The 18,166-nt window shown below is 40.4% G+C and overlaps 1 protein-coding gene across 1 annotated transcript in view; it reads left to right on the forward strand.

The window, feature by feature from the left end:
- Positions 1-3,273: 3,273 nt before the first annotated feature.
- The window catches only part of LOC308102165 (serine/threonine-protein kinase/endoribonuclease IRE1-like), a gene marked incomplete at both ends in the record, with an annotated part of 40,803 nt that continues 25,910 nt past the window's right edge, over positions 3,274-18,166 (forward strand). The window contains 3 exons of the mRNA XM_080451766.1: positions 3,274-3,829; positions 3,929-4,092; positions 4,181-4,401. Of these exons, the coding sequence (XP_080307892.1) occupies positions 3,274-3,829; positions 3,929-4,092; positions 4,181-4,401 (941 nt within the window). The remainder of the gene's footprint in view (positions 3,830-3,928; positions 4,093-4,180; positions 4,402-18,166) is intronic.

Genomic DNA, 18,166 nt, shown 5'->3' on the forward strand with positions numbered 1-18,166 from the left:
TCCCCTATCCTTTCCTTTGGGGGGGGGGGGGGGGGGGGGGAGCAGAATCGATGATTGACAGGCAAAATCCCTCAACAGCGACACCCGCAGGCAAAGAAAATGTGAGAGAAAAACACCTGCGAACTGGAGTGGAATTTTCAGTTAAAACCTTTTATACACGTTTGAAGGACCATGAAAAACCCTTTTAATGTGTTGTAAAACTGAATGTCATAAAAGCTTTAAAATGGCTATATCTCAATTAGTTGAGACCCGAGTGCCGTCAGCTGGTCCTCAGTGAGCATGAAGTGCAGACTTGAACCCTAGCATCCCTATTATGGGGTGTAAATAGCCAATATGTTGTGATCTTGTTTATCAGCTATTTCCACTGAATGTTCACCCCATAATAGGGCTGTTAGGGTTCAAGTGCGATGGCAGTGGAATAATGTGTTGTGTAGTTGTGCGTTGTGAGCTTATAGATCACCTATTGAATTTATTTAGTAGTGTACACCGAAAACAGGAGGTGGCCTAGTATAGAGTCCTGGGGACTCCGGGCGGTCAACTAAGTATGTTACCACTTAAACCCTTTATACTTAGTAGACAGAGTTCCCTAGGAGTGTATGGTACAGGATATATCTATTAAAATCAACATTCAATCCATATTGTTTTGTTTTAAGGACTTCAGGTGATCGGGTCTCCTCAGCCAGTGATGGCCAAAGTGGGAGATGATGTCATCCTATCTTGTCACATTGAACCTCCTGTCAACGTGGAGAGTGGGACGATGGAGTGGACCAGACCTGACCTGAACCCTGAGTTTGTGCATCTCCTCCAAGAAGGACGTGACACGGCTGAAGAACTGAACCCGTCGTACAAACAGAGGACATTCCTGTTTGATGATGAGTTGTCTCATGGTAACATCTCACTGAAGCTGTCCAGGGTGAAGTTCTCAGATGAGGGAACATACAGGTGTTCTGTTCCAATCCTGGGCAACAGTTTGATTCAGCTTCTTGTTGGTAAGATTTACTGTTCAAAACATAGATGTAAAAACATAATGAACCTTTATAGCATGATTTTTATTTCTCAGGTCAGGTTAGTTAGGGAGGTGTTTACCAGGATGAGTAGTGTAGGCTGGGTAGACTGCAGAAAGAAAACTAGTGGTGGTGCAACATGCAAGGTCAGAATTTTGAGGAAAAAGGAAAAGCATTATAATGAGCAATGTAACTACTTTTTCAAAATGTGTCTTTTGTAACGAGCCAAACATTGCTGACTGACTGACTGACTGACTGACTGACTGACTGACTGACTGACTGACTGACTAATCAATAGCTTGATTGATAATCTCTTTATTTGTGTTTTGCAGGGGCTTTGTCTCAGCCAGTGATCTCTTTAAGTGGAATAAAAGGTGATCTCTTATCTTGGAAATGTGATTCTGGGTGCTGGTATCCGGAACCTCAGGTCTCTTGGTTGGACAGCAATGGAAAGGACATCAATGCTGAACCCTCAGTGACAGAGGAACCTTCAGATCACTGTTATGTTGTCCAGAGGACTGTGAGAGTGGCTCTAACAGAGCCTGTGACCTGTAGAGTTCACCTACCACACATCAACCACACTGTTGAGATACACAAGCAGGTCAAAGCAGGTAATGAACATTTCCTTCACTCTTTAATACCTTCCTTGTTCAATGTTTCTCTAATAACAAACCCAGGAGATCATTGACCTCCTCAAGATGAAAAAGAGTGCCTTCAGGCCAGGGCTGAGATGATGAGAAGGTTAGGGCTGTGAACGAGGAGGTGAAACTAGTCATGACCAAAGCTAGAGACATCTATAGGTGTTTGTGAATGCGTGTGTGTGTGTGTGTGTGTGTGTGTGTGCGTGCGCGTGTGCATGTGTATTCGGGGGGGGGGGGGGGGGGGTGTCAGGAAGATTACTGGGTAGGGTTCAGCTAGTGCTGCAGTGACAGGGAACAGTGGAGGGGCGGCCCTGTGCCGTGCCAAAAATCAGTGGGACCAGACACAGTCTCTCAGGCCAAGTCAATTGGCTGCAGGACCAGTAACTGCCCCTCGGAAGAAGGTGGGAAAAGCAGTGACCTTTCATCCTCACCATCAATCAGGTGAGACGTCAGCTCCCACAGACCAACACCAGGAAAGCAGCGGGCCGGCACAACATGAGGGTGCTGAGGGAATGTGCTGAGCAGCTTGCTGTTCTATTCAGGGATCTCTTCACCTGAGGCTGAGGAAGGTGCCTGAGCTGTGGAAGACTTCCTGCATTGTCCCAGGTCCCCAAGAAATGCTGTCCCTCCCTAATGACTACAGGCCAGTCACCATAACCTCACAGGTCCTGCAGCATCTCAGACCCTTAGTGAGCGACCACCTTGACCTCCTCCAGTTCACGTACCAGGCAGACTTGGGGGTGGAGGACGCAATCATCTACCTGCTGAACAGGACCTACACTCTCTACACTTTGACTTTGAGTGCCTTCAACACCATTGACTCTCATCTGCTGGTGGAGAAGCTTGCAGCGATGCAGGTGGACCACAGCATGGTGGCTTGGATCACTGACTACCTCACAGACTAGACAACAGCATGTGAGACTGCAGGGATGCAGGTCAGACATGCTGGTGTACAACACGGGTGCCCCCCAGAGAACTGTGCTGTCACCCCTCCTGTTCACTGCCTATAGCTCAGACTTGCGCTACAACTCATGAGTCATGCCACCTCCAGAAGTTCTCAGTCAGCTGCATCACAGATGACAACATGTGAGCATGACGAGGTAGTGAGGGACTTTGTGAGGTGGAGTGAGGTCAACAATGTATTGCACTGGACTGATAACTCTGCTGCCTCTACAGTAAGGACATGTAGCATGTAAGACCCATGGTGGTTAATGGACACCAGGCAGGAATCAAACCTGTGATCTTTGGATCACAAGACAGTGGATGGAACCATTTTAACACAGCTGTTGATTTGATTTATTTCATTGTATAATGTTGACAACAGTTGTGTTATGACTCACTATGTTTCAGAGAGTGTGAGTCTCACCACAGGAGTGATTGCAGGGATTGTGCTCACAGTGATCATCATTGTGGTGACAGCAATACTGGGATTTTTCTACTGGAAAAAGCAGAAGCAAACTAGTAAGTATTGATGAACTGATTTGTTTTTTTTAAATCTACATGTTTTGTGTTATCCTTTTAGCATAACATTTGACTGTACTGCAATGTTAACAATATCTTAAATAAAATAGTCAATCAATCAATCAATAAATCCCATTACAGAGCCATCAAGATCCATTGAGATGAACATGAGACCAATATCAGGAGAGGAAGAACCACTGAATGATGACAGCGTTCCTAGTCCAAAACCACGAGAATGGCGCCCAGTCAGTAAAAGATGGAGGCCACAGTTAGAGAAGCTTATAAATGCTGATGACTGTAGCGTTAGCAAAGTCGGGAGTCTTGTGTTTGGTAAAGACAAGGAATTCTGCATCGCGAAGGGAAGTGGTGGAGATGAAGTCTTCTTGGGGTTAAGGGATGATGGCACTGAAGTTGCAGTGAAGCGAACGACAAAATTCAACGATGCTGAGGAAGTGCTGAAGAAAGAACAAGACTTGTTACGTCTTCCAGACCTTGATGATCCTTCGATTGTACGATATGTGGACTTTATAGAGGACGAGAACTTTGTTTACCTTGTTCTACAGTTATGTGAATACAACCTGGCAGAATATATCACTAAACACAACCTTTGTGAATTGAGGAGAAAACAGCTAGCAAAGCAGGTTCTCAAGAGTTTAAGTATTCTTCATTGTCATAATCCTACAATTCTCCACCGGGATATCAAACCCCAGAATGTCTTGATTGGTAAGCGATGGGGGAAAAAAATAAATCATTTTGTCTGGAATTTATTTTGCTCAATCCCAAACCCTTAAGTTATATCGATCTTCCCACTTTGCCTTGCAGATATTCGAGGCAAGGCAAAATGTGCTGATTTTGGAATAAGCCGACTATTACCTGAAGGACAAACAACGCTAGTCACAAGCGCTTCAGGAACGAGATGCTGGAGGGCAAAGGAGACTTTGGATGCAGACCGTGATATCCCATATAAAAGAAGCACTGATATCCAGGTTGTTCTTTTTTATTCTGCTTGAGAACAATTTAATTAATGACAACAGCATACAAATGTTCTTACTCATTCTCATGCTCATTCTTAAGGTGGCTGGGATGTTGATATATTACATCCTTTCTGGAGGCGAGCATCCATTTGGCAAAGGCCCTAGATGTGATGTCAACATTCTGGATGGAAACTACAATCTGCGCCATGTTCAGGATGTGGTTGCCAAGGATCTTATTGAGAGGATGATCAATGAAGACCCAAACAAAAGACCTACAACTCTGGAATGCTTGGTTCATCCCTTCTTTTGGTCAAACGAGAGGTAAGATAGAACAAACATTCTACATTGCACACATTATTCAGCTCATCAGTTTGATGCAATAGTAAGGTACATGTTTTAGCCTAATGCTTTCAAAATTATTACTATTAATTTCCCAGGAAAGTAGACTACTTGAGAAGGATTGGAAATCTAAAGGAGGTTGAGAACTGTCAAAATGCTGACAAGGACCTCATCAGGAAGTTAGACCAGTATGCTGAGCAGGTGCAGTTCAACACGTGGAAAGACAATGTGAGTAAACGTTTTCTAATAGAGTGAGAACCATTGCATTTTGAGCTTTTGATCATTTCTGTTTTATTTCTTCTGCCTTTCATTTCTCTTTAAGACCCTATTTAATGCCTTTAAGTAACGTTTTACATACAATTTTCAAAGTAGGCATTTACTGTAGCAGTCACTCTTTATCCAGAGTGACTTACAATAAACAGGGTAAACACATACATAGAATGCAGAGAGACAGTGTAGTGTCTCAGTAAAGTAGAATCACAGGTAGGCTAATCAATGAACCTAGCAACTGTCTAAACAATACGCTATCAAAATAACAATCTGTACATTGAAACTGTAGGATACCAGGTAAACAATAAACTTAGCATCTGCTTAAATCTAAATAACATTTTAACCTTGCATATGAAATGGTGTACACTTGCTTTGCCAAGTCTAAAACCTAATTTCATGCTCACAATCATACTTACGTTCTGAAGTGAATTAAATCCTTAAGTTGTATGTTTTTCCAGTTCCCACAGGAGTTGGTCCAGATGATGGATGATGAGAAGAAGTCCTACCCTGAGAACTCATTTGGACTGCTGCGCTTCATACACGATCTCCATCAGCACTAGTAAGTAGAATTACATTTAATAACACCTCAAAGAGCAGTCAAACTATATACATAAGTCATGTGCGTGTGCGTGTGCGTGTGTACGTGTGCGTGTGACACTGACTTAATATTAACCCTTGTTTTATTTCTAAAGAATACAAAATATTGCACTTAACTCATTCAGTCCCACTGTGACAGACTTATTTCTGGCTGTGTTTGCCCAGTGCCAGAGATTTTTAGATTTTTCTTAGATTTTCAAGTAGTCACAGAATATTTATCTCCTGTATGATCGATCCCCTGATGGTTGCTAATCACAGAGGGTGTCACTGTGCTTCCGCAAAAAAAAAAAAAAAAAAACATTGCGACATCCCGTTCCCTTTATTCCACTTTTGAAAATAGCATGTCTCGGCCAAAAATACATAGTAAAAAAAAAAGTACACAGGAGCCGAGATACAGGATTTTTTGCGAACGCGGAAGGAGGCGCGGCGAAAAGTGGAGCTTACTATGTCACTCTGCTTGGGTTGTGTGTGTCTCCGTGTGTGTCTCCGTCTGTGTCTCTGTGTTCACCTCTCATTGGCTGCATGCACCCATGTGACTCACGCTCTCATTGCCTGCCTGCCCCTGGGTGACATGACTCACATGCGTGCACTGCCTGTAAGCAGCCACCCGAGTGCGCCAGAGTGCAGGAATTTAGACCATGCTCTGACACACACACACACACACACACACACACACACACACACACACACACACACACACACACACACACACACTGTCAATGTTCTCTCTCCATCACGGTGAAATAACACGGATTACAAGTCCGTAAATACACAATATTTCCGAGCTGCGTTCGCTTCCAGCGTTCGCGCGTCTTACTTGTAAGTAATAAGTTGACCAAGAAGTGAACGGAGCAGCGAATCTTCGGATCACATTATCTTGGGTTCTGGACGTTCCCCCCCCCCCCCCATTTGGCACAGAATGAGCTAATAGAAGTGTATCAGTTACATGGCCTGGGGGGGGCGGCCCTGCAAATGGAGCCGAATGGACTGTTGTGGACTGGTCTGGTTCCTCGTTGTAGAGCACAGGGTCCACCGTAGGGCACTCCCTACCCTCCTTCAAAACCGCCATAAAATAGCACCTGTCTGTTCCTAGAAAAGTCTTCTAAGCTTGACACCAGAATTGCCCGCCCCCCAATGTCTTCTGTACATACACTTGTATTGTTTCTAGTGTTGATGATTTCTTGTATGTTATTGTATGTCTTTCCATGAGTTGTGTTCCTTGTGTCACTGCTCTGTGCTCTCCTTCAGTGATCACTGCTTTGTGTTCACAGTGCTGAAGATGTAGCAGGTATTGACCTGATGGAGATGTTTCCTGATCTGTTTGGAGGAGTTTACAAGTTTGCCAAAGAACAAGACTGGAACTCAAGGCCCTCCCTGAAGGACATGTTTACAACACCAGATGCTGTAAAGTCCCCAAACCCTGAGACAAAGACCAGTCTCAGTCTACCAGTCCAGGAATCAGGACTCAACGACTCACAGTGACGTGTCCAATATACTCATATCTGTGACTCATGATCCATGAGTCCAATAGACTCATAACTGTGACTCATGATCCATGAGTCCAATAGACTCATAACTGTGATAATTGATCCATGAGTCCAATAGACTCATATCTGTGACTCATGATCCATGAGTCCAATAGACTCATAACTGTGATTATTGATCCATGAGTCCAATAGACTCATAACTGTGATAATTGATCCATGAGTCCAATAGACTCATAACTGTGACACATGATTGATGAGTCCAATAGACTCATAACTGTACATAACTGTAATCCCACTGCAGTCTATCTGATGTCTGTGAGTGAGAGCAGTGGTGCACAGTAACTAAGTTTATTACACGGCTTGGTGTAATACTTGATTCTGATTGGTCAATCACCAAATTCACCGTTCTGTTATTTTTTTATATTGTCCGCTGAACTCAATAACAGACCACTGTCTAATCAAAGACTCAGAACACCTGCTCATATCAATCTGTCTAATCAAAGACTCAGAGCACCTGTTCATATCAATCTGTCTAATCAAAGACTCAGAGCACCTGTTCATATCAATCTGTCTAATCAAAGACTCAGAGCACCTGTTCATATCAATCTGTCTAATCAAAGACTCAGAGCACCTGTTCATATCAATCTGTCTAATCAAAGACTCAGAGCACCTGTTCATATAAATCTGTCTAATCAAAGACTCAGAGCACCTGCTCATATCAATCTGTGCTGCCTGATTTTGTGTCCACTTTTACTTATATCTCTGGGGTGATTTTAAAGTCTACTCTGGCTTTTGTGTTTCACCCTACACAGTTTAAGTTGCTTGATTCAGTATTTAGATATTTGATATTCATTTCAGTCACGTCCCCTTCCTACATAAACCCATTTTTATACTTCAAACTCCATTTTAACCATGTTAGATTCATTGAAAACACACATCATTGGTTCTGGTGACTCATATTGTCCTTCTAATACGTGAGGGCCGTGTTAATTGTTTTTCATTTTCATTTTTTTCCCAGGGTTTTGTTCAGGGTGATAAAGACCTAATCACACTGTCAGGGTTAATTTCTCAATAATGACCTGCTCCCCATTGATTATCCCTTGCTTAATTAATACTTGTTAATAGGATAGTTTGTTTCAAGTGCTACGATGTGGGGTTTACATTGATACTGTGTGATACTTTTACATTTATATAATGGGATATTTTTACTGTGGGATACTTTTACATTTATATAATGGGATATTTTTTACATTCATACTGTGGGATACTTTTACATTTATATAATGGGATATTTTTATATTGATAAAATGGGATATTTTGACATCGATATTGTGGGATACTTTTACATTTATATAGTGGGATATTTTATATTGATATTATGGGATTTTGTTTTTACATTAATATAATGGGATATTTTTACATTGAGATGATGGGATCTAAATGTATTGTCATTATACAGAGAATAAAGAAAAGCTCAGCTTTAAAGTTCAGTGAAACAGGCCCCTGGTGACTATTCTCATGGCTGACCCCTGAACTGTGTTTGTGGCACGTTTAGTGTGGATTGAAGCAACAGTGTGTCTGTGGCCCCGGGGGCCCTGATGTGGCCCCTGATGTGGCCCCCGGGGGCCCTGATGTGACTATATATTGCCATGGCAGACCCCTGAACAGTGTGTGTGCCAACTAAAGGTGCAGATAATAGCTGATGTAATCTCTCAAGAACAGATTCTGCTCTGCGTTTGAATCTGTCGGGCCCACTTGACCTACAAGTGGGCGTGCCTTCAGATCAGGAAGCATGCCGCGCTTTACCCAATCAAATATAGTGGGCGGGATTTACTGTCTGTGCTCTGCTTCCCACTAGAAACAAACAGAAACTCATTTAACAATAGCGTCCTCGGAGCAGACAACCACGGAAAGATATTCACATTTTAACTTGCTCTTTCATCATAGAAACAAGTGGGCTCATAACCAAAACGATCCATGTTCTCTGGGAGAAGTGGTGTTAGTGTTCCGTGTAGAAATATTGTTAGTGGGAATGAAAACATAGTCGCAGCACCGGGTGAAAGGCTGAAGGCAGACCAAAACCCCGGTTTCCTTGCGCACGCGTCCATATACCCTCTAACAGAGCCAAGTGAGAGAGTAAAAAACAGCAGAGGGCGCTGTTTTTCCTTTTCATTTGGCGATGGGTTCCCAGATTGTAGCTGATGTAATCTAGTTGTTTTTGGGAAGTACAGTGTACTTTGTGTGATTAGTTCCCTCACAAAAGGAAATTTGTGATAGGATTCACTGTGCTGCTCTGCGTTTACTTTACTTGTATTATTATAGTATTGTAGAGGCTGTATTTAAACTATGCTGAACAATGTGAGTCTTGTGATTCATAGACTATGAAAACACATTATGTAGTTTACAATTCAACGCTGGTTCCACCACCAGCCACCAGGTGGAGCCAATGACTAACTTGTTAGTACAGTATGTATGTTGTTGCTGTCTGGCAGAAACCTCTGATCTCCATACTTAACTTTATTTAGTTTGTTCTCCTCCTCTAAATCAGTGTCCTCCTCTGTAACAGTACAGTGTCACACAAAAGTAGCAAAGATAACAGATCTACAACCTCACAACGCCTCGCATCGTGACACATTTTGAGCTTGTAGATCTGCTATTTTTGAATATGTTTTTCAAGTCAAAAGTTTGTGTGAACTTGTGACTAAATAATAACTACATTGGATCCATTGGAACACAGGATCTTTATTTTCTCCATTTCCTGATGAACAGTAATAGTTGGTGGATGGTAAACGCATTGGGGATCAAAATGTTTGAAATACACTTTTTGTACAGAGTATTAAAAGTTAGAGCCTTCCTTTCTTTAACTCTTTCTCTTTAATCAAGGTGTTTTTTCCCACAGGCAGTCATGTGTCCATACTGTATGTGGATCCAAATGGAACAAATGTACAAATGGAACCAGTGTTAACACAGTTAGCATCGCAACGCATTATGAGCTTGTAGATCTGCTATATTCAAAAAAATATATATACATTATATCTATTTGAAAACTTGAAATGGACATTCTGCATAATGAGTACTTTTTCTTTTGGTACTTTAAGTAAATTTTTATACCAATACTTTTGTTCTTTTACTCAAGTAAGTTTGAAATTCTGGGCTTTTACTTGTAACAGAGTATTTCTATATTGCAGTATTGGTACTTTTACTTAAGTAAAGAATTTGAGTACTTTTTCCACCACTGACTTTAGCTGCCTTTAGTGGTCCACCGTTGTTTAGAAATGGAAGGACCCCAGATGCCGGGCAAAGCATAGATATAGAAACCTAGATACCTCATTGGCCTCTGCAGTTCATTGGAGCGACCTGTATTGCAATACCCTTGTATTGCTTCCGCCCTCAGTCGCGTGCGTCACAGAAGGGGGCGTTCAGTAGGCCTCTGATTGGCCTACCGAACGTCCCCTTCTGTGACGCACGCGACTGAGGGCGGAAGCTGGTGCGCGCCCGAGATACAGACGCCTCAGAGCCGGAGGAGGCGTCTACCTTTATATGTCTATGGGGCAAAGCACACGTAGTAGGCGGCTGATTTGTGCCTGATGGAAAATGACCTCATATTAAAATACTACAAACGCACGCTGAGATTTAGTGCTTTTTATAAGCTATAATATAGATCTATAATAGGCCTATATAGATTTATAGATCATTTATTTCCCGCATTTCTTCACCCACGGCTTAATCCAATTTTAATTCATTATATTTGATTTAAACTAAAGTTTTCAAATAATTGTAGTGGAGTAAAAGTACAATATTTGCCCTTGAGATGTAGTGGAGTAGAAGTAAAAGTATTGGAAATGGGATCAGTAAAGTAAAAACAAAAAACTCAAAAGTGTACTTAAGTAGAGTAGGCTACTAGTTACTTTACACCACTGCCTTGAAGTCACTGACCCTTTCCACTACAACACTCCTCTACTAAAGACACATTTATACTTCGGTGCATGACAGTGTAGAGCGGCAGAAGTTGCCGATCTACAAGCTCTCAACATTGCAGATGTGACGTGCTGTGAGCTAGCTGGTGGATAGACACATGTCACAGCTCAACACAGTTGTACAATGGAGCATCAATTAGGCTTTGCTTTGATATCTACCCTGCTCAACCTCTCAGAGTTACAGACCCGTAAGGGTCCATTTGGTTCCATTTCTCTCAGAGTTACAGACTTGTAAGGGTCCATTTGGTTCCATGTGTACACTCTCTAGACTCTAGGCTACATTGTTTTTGGAAAATGTGTTGGTGAATACAGTATTTTGCATCAAACTATTCATAGTTGACAACATTCATAAACTCTTCCTTGAATTTTCAACACCGAAACACACACACACACACACACACACACACACACACACACACACACACACACACACACACACACACACACACCGACACATGAAAATAAATCCTTTGTCACTTCACCCATAAATCTGTGTATTCATATGTATTATTTATCATTCATTATATTAACTCTATTCTGTCTGCCTGCCTGTCTGCCTGCCTGCCTGCCCGCCCGCCCGCCCGCCCGTCCGTCTGTCTGTCTGTCTGTCTGTCTGTCTGTCTGTCTGTCTGTCTGTCTGATCATCTTGGTTGCATACCAGTGAGGTTCTTCAAACACAACAGATCTACAAGCTCACATTCCAACATGTCACAGCATGATAGTCAGGGGATATTTAAAAAATCTGGGAATAAATTCCTTACCAAGAAATGTCTTCACCAATGTGTTTGTAAAGGTGTCTAGTAACACATCTCATAAAGACTGAAATGCAGTTTCCCTAGGGGAATTTTTGACAGCTGCTGAAAGTTGGAGTACCCACCATAACCTTATGCGGGGGGAAAATCGAATTTTAATTCTGTTTTAAATAGCATGTGAGGGGTCAAACTAGGGTGTTTTTATGATTCTGAATCCATTGCAAATATTTGTTTTGCACCAAAACCACTCCTTGGGCTGAAAAAACAGCCATAGCCATCCTTTTCCAGGTCATTTTTTTGTGTATAAAAGCCCATTGAGATTGGGCCGTTTTTAGCCCAAAGAGTGGTTTTGGTGCAAAACAAATACTTGCAATGGATTCAGAATCATAAAAACACCCTAGTTTGACCCCTCACATGCTACTTAAAACAGAATTAAAAGTTGTTGTTTTTTCCCCTCATAAGGTTATGGTGCATGGTACCCCAACTTTCAGCAGCTGTCAAAAATTCCCCTAGGGAAACTGCATTTCAGTCTTTATGATATGTGTTACTAGACACCTTTACAAACACATTGGTGAAGAAATTTCTTGGTAAGGAATTTATTCCCAGATATGAAAATATATATAATCCCAAATATTCTGATAATATTCCCTGACTATGATGAGTTGTGGGCTTGTAGATCTGTATTTTCTCTACCAGCACACAGCCTGTAAGTATGTCTGAGTGAGACCTTGACTTGACGTGTCTATTGAGTGTGTATATTTGTTATCATTTATTTTATAAGTTGAGTGTATATGTTTGTTATTGTTTATTATATAAGTTGAGTGCATATGTTTGAGTTGCAATATATAGCCTACTCTCTGTTACTGCCCTAAGAACAGTTCCCATGACAACAAGGGCGGATCAACCGGGGCAATTCATCGCGATCAGTGGCAGCTGTGCGGGCAGCACAGGTGCCAAGTTTAAGGCCACTCAGGACAGAGTGAGACAGAAACACCATGGAACTCACCAGAGAGGACGCTACAGCACACTATAGCACGCTACAGCACAGGACAGCACCCTACAACACGCTACAGCACGCTACAGCACGCTACAAATCTACACACGCTACAGTACGCTACACACGCTACAGCACAGCACGCCACGAACGCCGGGGAAAGGTGGAATCAGCGACAGACAGCCAAAGGGAAACGACACGTTCCAACGGAGCATCGGTGCAGCCAAGGAGGAAAGGCAGCAGCCGGGTTGGACGGCCGTACATGCAGAGCGGCGGTGCTGTTTATCCACCAGAGACATGGAGTCAAAGAGGGGAAGACAAACCAACTCAGCAGAGGGTTAAGGCCAAGTTCAGACTGGCCCCTCTTCAAAGCTAAGTACCCCTCTTGTGACGCTAGACGCCGTGTGCACTGTGCACCTGTAGTTGTTCTTTTAAATACATTATTTTAGTTCTTGTGTTTATTAGTTATTCAGCCCCACACGAAGGCTCCATTTTGGGACATTTAATTCATTTTGTGAACACTAGCCCTGGCCTGTTTTTTTGATTAATTGGAGCATGCTTTTATATACTGTTAAACTTAATACTTTGTAGCTCTTATTTGTGTGTGCAGTGATTGTAGACCGCAGGCCAGTGGTGGAAAGTAACTAAGTACATTTACTTAAGTACTGTACTTAAGTATGACTTTGAGGTATTTGTACTTTACTTGAGTATTTGCAATTTCCAATACTTTTACTTCTACTCCACTACACCTCAGAGGAAAATATTGTACTTTTACTCCACTACAATTATTTGATAACTTTAGTTACTTTTCAGTAAAAAATTATGATATTATGAAAGATACATTAACCACTTTAGCCTAATTTTATACATAGGCTATTTGAAAATAGCCTATCTATAAGCTCACAACGCGACGCGTTGTGAGCTTGTAGATCTGCTATTTTCAAACATTTTAGTACTTTTACTTTTGGTACTTTAAGTACATTTTGATACCAAGACTTTTGTACTTTTACTCAAGTAACATTTTGAACACGGGTCTCTTACTTGTAACAGAATGTTTTATATTGTGGTATTGCTACTTTTAGTGAAGTAAAATATCTGAATACTTTTTCTACCACTGCAGTAGGCCATTGTGGGACAGTGTAAACTGATGTGAATGATTGTATTGACCCCTAAAGGAGACCCTCCTGGGAGAAGGACAGAAGGCTGATAAGCTATAGAGCGTCGCAGTTCCCGCCCACTTCCTGTTTTTTTTGGTGCCGGAAGAAAAAACTCAATGCATTTTTCCATTGACATTTCCAAAAATATTTATATCTATTAATTTAAGCCTCGAATCAAGCCATCACGAGATGACATGAATCATGACCATAAAACGTTTTTTTCTGTGATTTTTTTTTATTTTATATTTAATTATATGATATACTATATTTAATAAATACCCTTTGTTTTGCCGTTTTCAACAAAAAAAAATCACAGAATCAAACGTTTATGGTCATGATTCATGTCATGTCATGATGGCTTGATTCGAGGCTTAAATTAATAGATATAAATATTTTTGGAAATGTCAATGGAAAAATGCATTGAGTTTTTTCTTCCGGCACCAAAAAAAACAGGAAGTGGGCGGGAACTGCGACGCTCTATATGGACTATATGGACTGTGCTCTACTTCTTAAACCAGGACCGTACGGACATTGCCTCTAGTAGGAATGTGATTACCTGATCATTCTGTTTGAATCATTTTGTACATTTGGCAATAAACCTGTTTTATTGCACCCTTTGCTCCTATAGTTTTACTCTGCTCAACCCTGGTTTATATAAGAACCTGTTTGAAAGTGTTTATTTCAGTTCCTGGGCTCTATTATCCTCCAGGTGGCGTAGTCACCTGGAGTAACGGAGTATTTCTACATTGTAACGGAGTATTTCTACATTGCAGTATTGACACTTAAGTAAAAAGAAAAAAAATAACTTTTTCCACCACTATTTGTATCAGACCCGAAGGGTACTTGCATGATGCCTGGTACAGTTCTTTGTGACTCACAATTGTCTCATCGAAAGTGTACATGATGAGAGAGTTAAATTTGGTGAGGGAAGACTGTCACTTCAGCAAAAGCACTAAGCACTACACACAAACAAATGTTTCCCTGAAGCTTTTATTTTGAAGGGCTTCCTGCCCAAAGTCAGGTCTCTGAGACTTCTATTTTAACGGGTTTCCTGTCCAAACTCATCCACACAGAATTGGCACTGATTAGAATAAATCAGGTTCACCTGTGTTGCTGCTGCTAGCAGCAGAGTAGAATGAAACTGCCTTGGTGGTAGAGGAGTAAAGGACGGCAGACACAATGTTTGTATAATATGGACCATATGGCACGGACTGTCATGGAAAGGAAAGGACGGACGGCCAAATAAACAAATAAACAAATAAATAAATAAGCACAGGCCACTTTAGCACCCAGCTGGAAGAGTGACAAGGTAATTACTTGAGTATACACTCAACTACTTCCAGCCAGCCACCCTGTCATTGGCAAACAGTTTACAATTAATATATGATCATGATCATCAAATCAGTAGAAAGTGTTTTAATAGTTTGATAAAGAGTTTAAACATTATTCATCTTCATCATTCTCCTGAATAACATCTGTCATAATAATAATAAATACAAATACAAAATTAAACTAAATAATAAATATTATTATTTATCTTAATTATGACTCTTAGTTATCATGTATTTTATGTTTTAAAAAACTTAATGCATTCAGCATTATGTTTTATAAATGACACACACACACACACACACACACACACACACACACACACACACACACACACACACACACACACACACACACACACGTCTCCATTTACTGTGGATTGACTTGTGGATGGTTCAGGTACATAAATATTATCCAACACTGACCTCTAGTGGTAGAAATGAACAATACAGAAACATGACTTTAGTTTCGTGGTAGACAGTGGTGGAAAAGTACTCTTTTATTTTTGTTTTTACTTAAGTAAAAGTATCAATACTGCAATGTAGAAATGTGTAAAATGTATTCAAAAATAAAGCAAAAGTACTGAAACATTTTACGTAAGTAGCCTACAATACTTAAATGTTGTGACAAATGCACATTATATTTATTATATTTATCTGCTTGATCTAGGGGTGTTATTATCTGTTTGATATGTAACATCTGATGTACTTATGCATGTTATTATATCTGACTGATATGTGACATGTTGGACACTCTGAGAGATATGAACATTTCCTATTCACGTGAGGGGTAATGGGTCTGATCAGTGGGTGATTGAATGATTTGTGCCACCCGACTTTACTAATAGAGGGTGTGACACGGGGGGAGGGGAGATCAAACAAACCGTGTACCAGTGAGGACGGGTGAAAAGCGTAGGCCTCCGAGGCGCCAGTTATACAGTTTAAACCAACCAAGTTTAAACGTATTATAATAAACTGCAGCCACCAACAAAGGACATTCGAGCCCAGCAGACCTGCCGTTGCTGCCGTGCCATGGGACTCGAGCGCTGCGGTTCTGGGTTTGAGACGCCGGTCGGGATTGGAGTGAGGAGCCGAGGCCGGTGAGACCAAACCGAGCGTCACATTTCTTTGTGGATTACAAATTATAGGGGTACCCCGAACTTTAGTTGTTATTTGGGCCGCGTCGGGCGGAAGAGACTTGTCATTTCATTTGGATTTAGGGACACGGAAGCGCGATAAAGAAGAGGACCGTCACGGGGACTAGTTATTATTTAATTAAATAGCGTTTGTGCCGTAGCGAACTTTTGTATACTGCGTGTGCGTGTTTGTTTATTGTTTATATTACAACTGTGATCCGCGGGGTTACAAAGGACAGTGGGGATTTGTTTTGGCTGGGAGGGGCGTGTAAAGTGATTATTGTTTGTTTTTGATTTATTTGTTTGTTTGCTTGTTTATTACTTTTATTAGGGAAAGAGATACAGGGACAGAAACCTAGTATAAACCTGAGGTGTATTATTTGTCTACCATTTGAGTTGTCAATTATTTATTTTGTGGCTTTATTATATAAAGTATTTAAGTTCAAAACCTGCCGATCCTGTTGTAATTACTTTAGTTAATAATTTTCTCTTAAGAGTAAAAGGGCGATTGTTACAATGTACTTAGTTACTTTCCACCACTGGTGGTAGAACGTTAGTGAATGTGATGAATGAGTGTGTTGTTCACACAGAACACTTCAAACACTTCTCCTTCCGGTCGCGGACCGGATATGGAAACGGTCGTGTCCAACCGTATTGTATGTGTGGATGTAGTTTAGGAGGAGGCGGGATCTAAAGCGGATGTTGCTGATTTAAAGAGAGAGAGACTCTGTTAGAAGAAAAAGTCTGGAATTAAAAATGACTTGAGTAAAAGTAATTGGTATCAAAATGTACTTAAAGTACCAAAAGTATTAAGTACTCATTATGCAGAATATCCCATTTCACAAGTTTTTAGATGCATACAAAATATTTTGAAAATAGTAGTAGAACTAGCCGATCTACAAGCTCGTAGATCTGCTATTTTCAAATGGCCGAAATGTAGATAGGGTTGAAGTGGTTACTGTGTGTTTTGTAATAATAATCCCAATCTACAAGTAACTAAAGTAACTTAAGTTTTCAAATAATTGTAGTGGAGTAAAAGTAGAATATTTTCCTCTGAGATGTAGTGGAATAGAAGTAAAAGTACTGAAAATTGGGAATACTCCAGTATAGTAAAAGAAAAAAACATTTGCACAACAATTGCTACGTTATGTTTTTTAAATAAATACAATTTAAGTTAATACGATGGCTTTCTTGAGTATTTCATATGAGTTCAGAACTATAAAAAAAAAAGAGTAAGTAATCTGATCACATGTATTTACATGTGTGTTTGCTTATATATGGTGTAAATTATATTGTTGTCGTCGGGCAGAAACATCAAATCTCATTAATTTTTTGTTGATTAATGCCCTACTTTCTCATACTACAGTGACAAACAAAAGTTGCCAAAAATAGCAGATCTATAAGCTCACAAAATGTGTTTCGTTGTGACCTTTTTTTTTTTTTTAACCATTTTACAAAAATAGATTCAGTGAAAAGTGTTTAAATGTTTCTGTGGGTTTTATAAACATTGAATCAATGAAAAGTATCAACAAGATCTAGTGATTAAATAATATATACATTAGATCAACTTTCATGTAAAGTAACACAAGTTTTGGACTTACAAGGTTTCTACCCAGTGGTGAAAGAAGTACTCAGATATTTTACTTAAGTAAAAGTAGCAATACCACACTATAAAAGATACTCTGTTTACAAGTGAAAGGCCTGTTAAAAATGTTACTTGAGTAAAATTACAAAAGTATTGGCGTCAAAATATTAAGTACCAAAAGTAAAAAGTACTACAATGTTTGAAAATAGCAGATCTACAAGCTCCCAGTGTGTCGCGATGCAACGCGTTGTGAGCTTGTATCTGCTATTTTCAAATAGCCGAGGTATAAAATAGGGCCGAAGTGGTTAATGTATGTTTTATAATATCATTGACATTTATATCTGCAAAGTAACTAAAGTTTTCAAATAACTGTAGTGCAGTAAAAGTACAAAATATTCCTCAGAGATGTAGTGGAGTAGAAGTAAAAGTATTGGAAATGGGAAATACTACACTAAAGTAAAACA

Source organism: Gymnoscopelus braueri (genome assembly GCF_963280865.1).
Source record: "Gymnoscopelus braueri genome assembly, chromosome: 15".
Lineage (NCBI taxonomy): Eukaryota > Metazoa > Chordata > Actinopteri > Myctophiformes > Myctophidae > Gymnoscopelus > Gymnoscopelus braueri.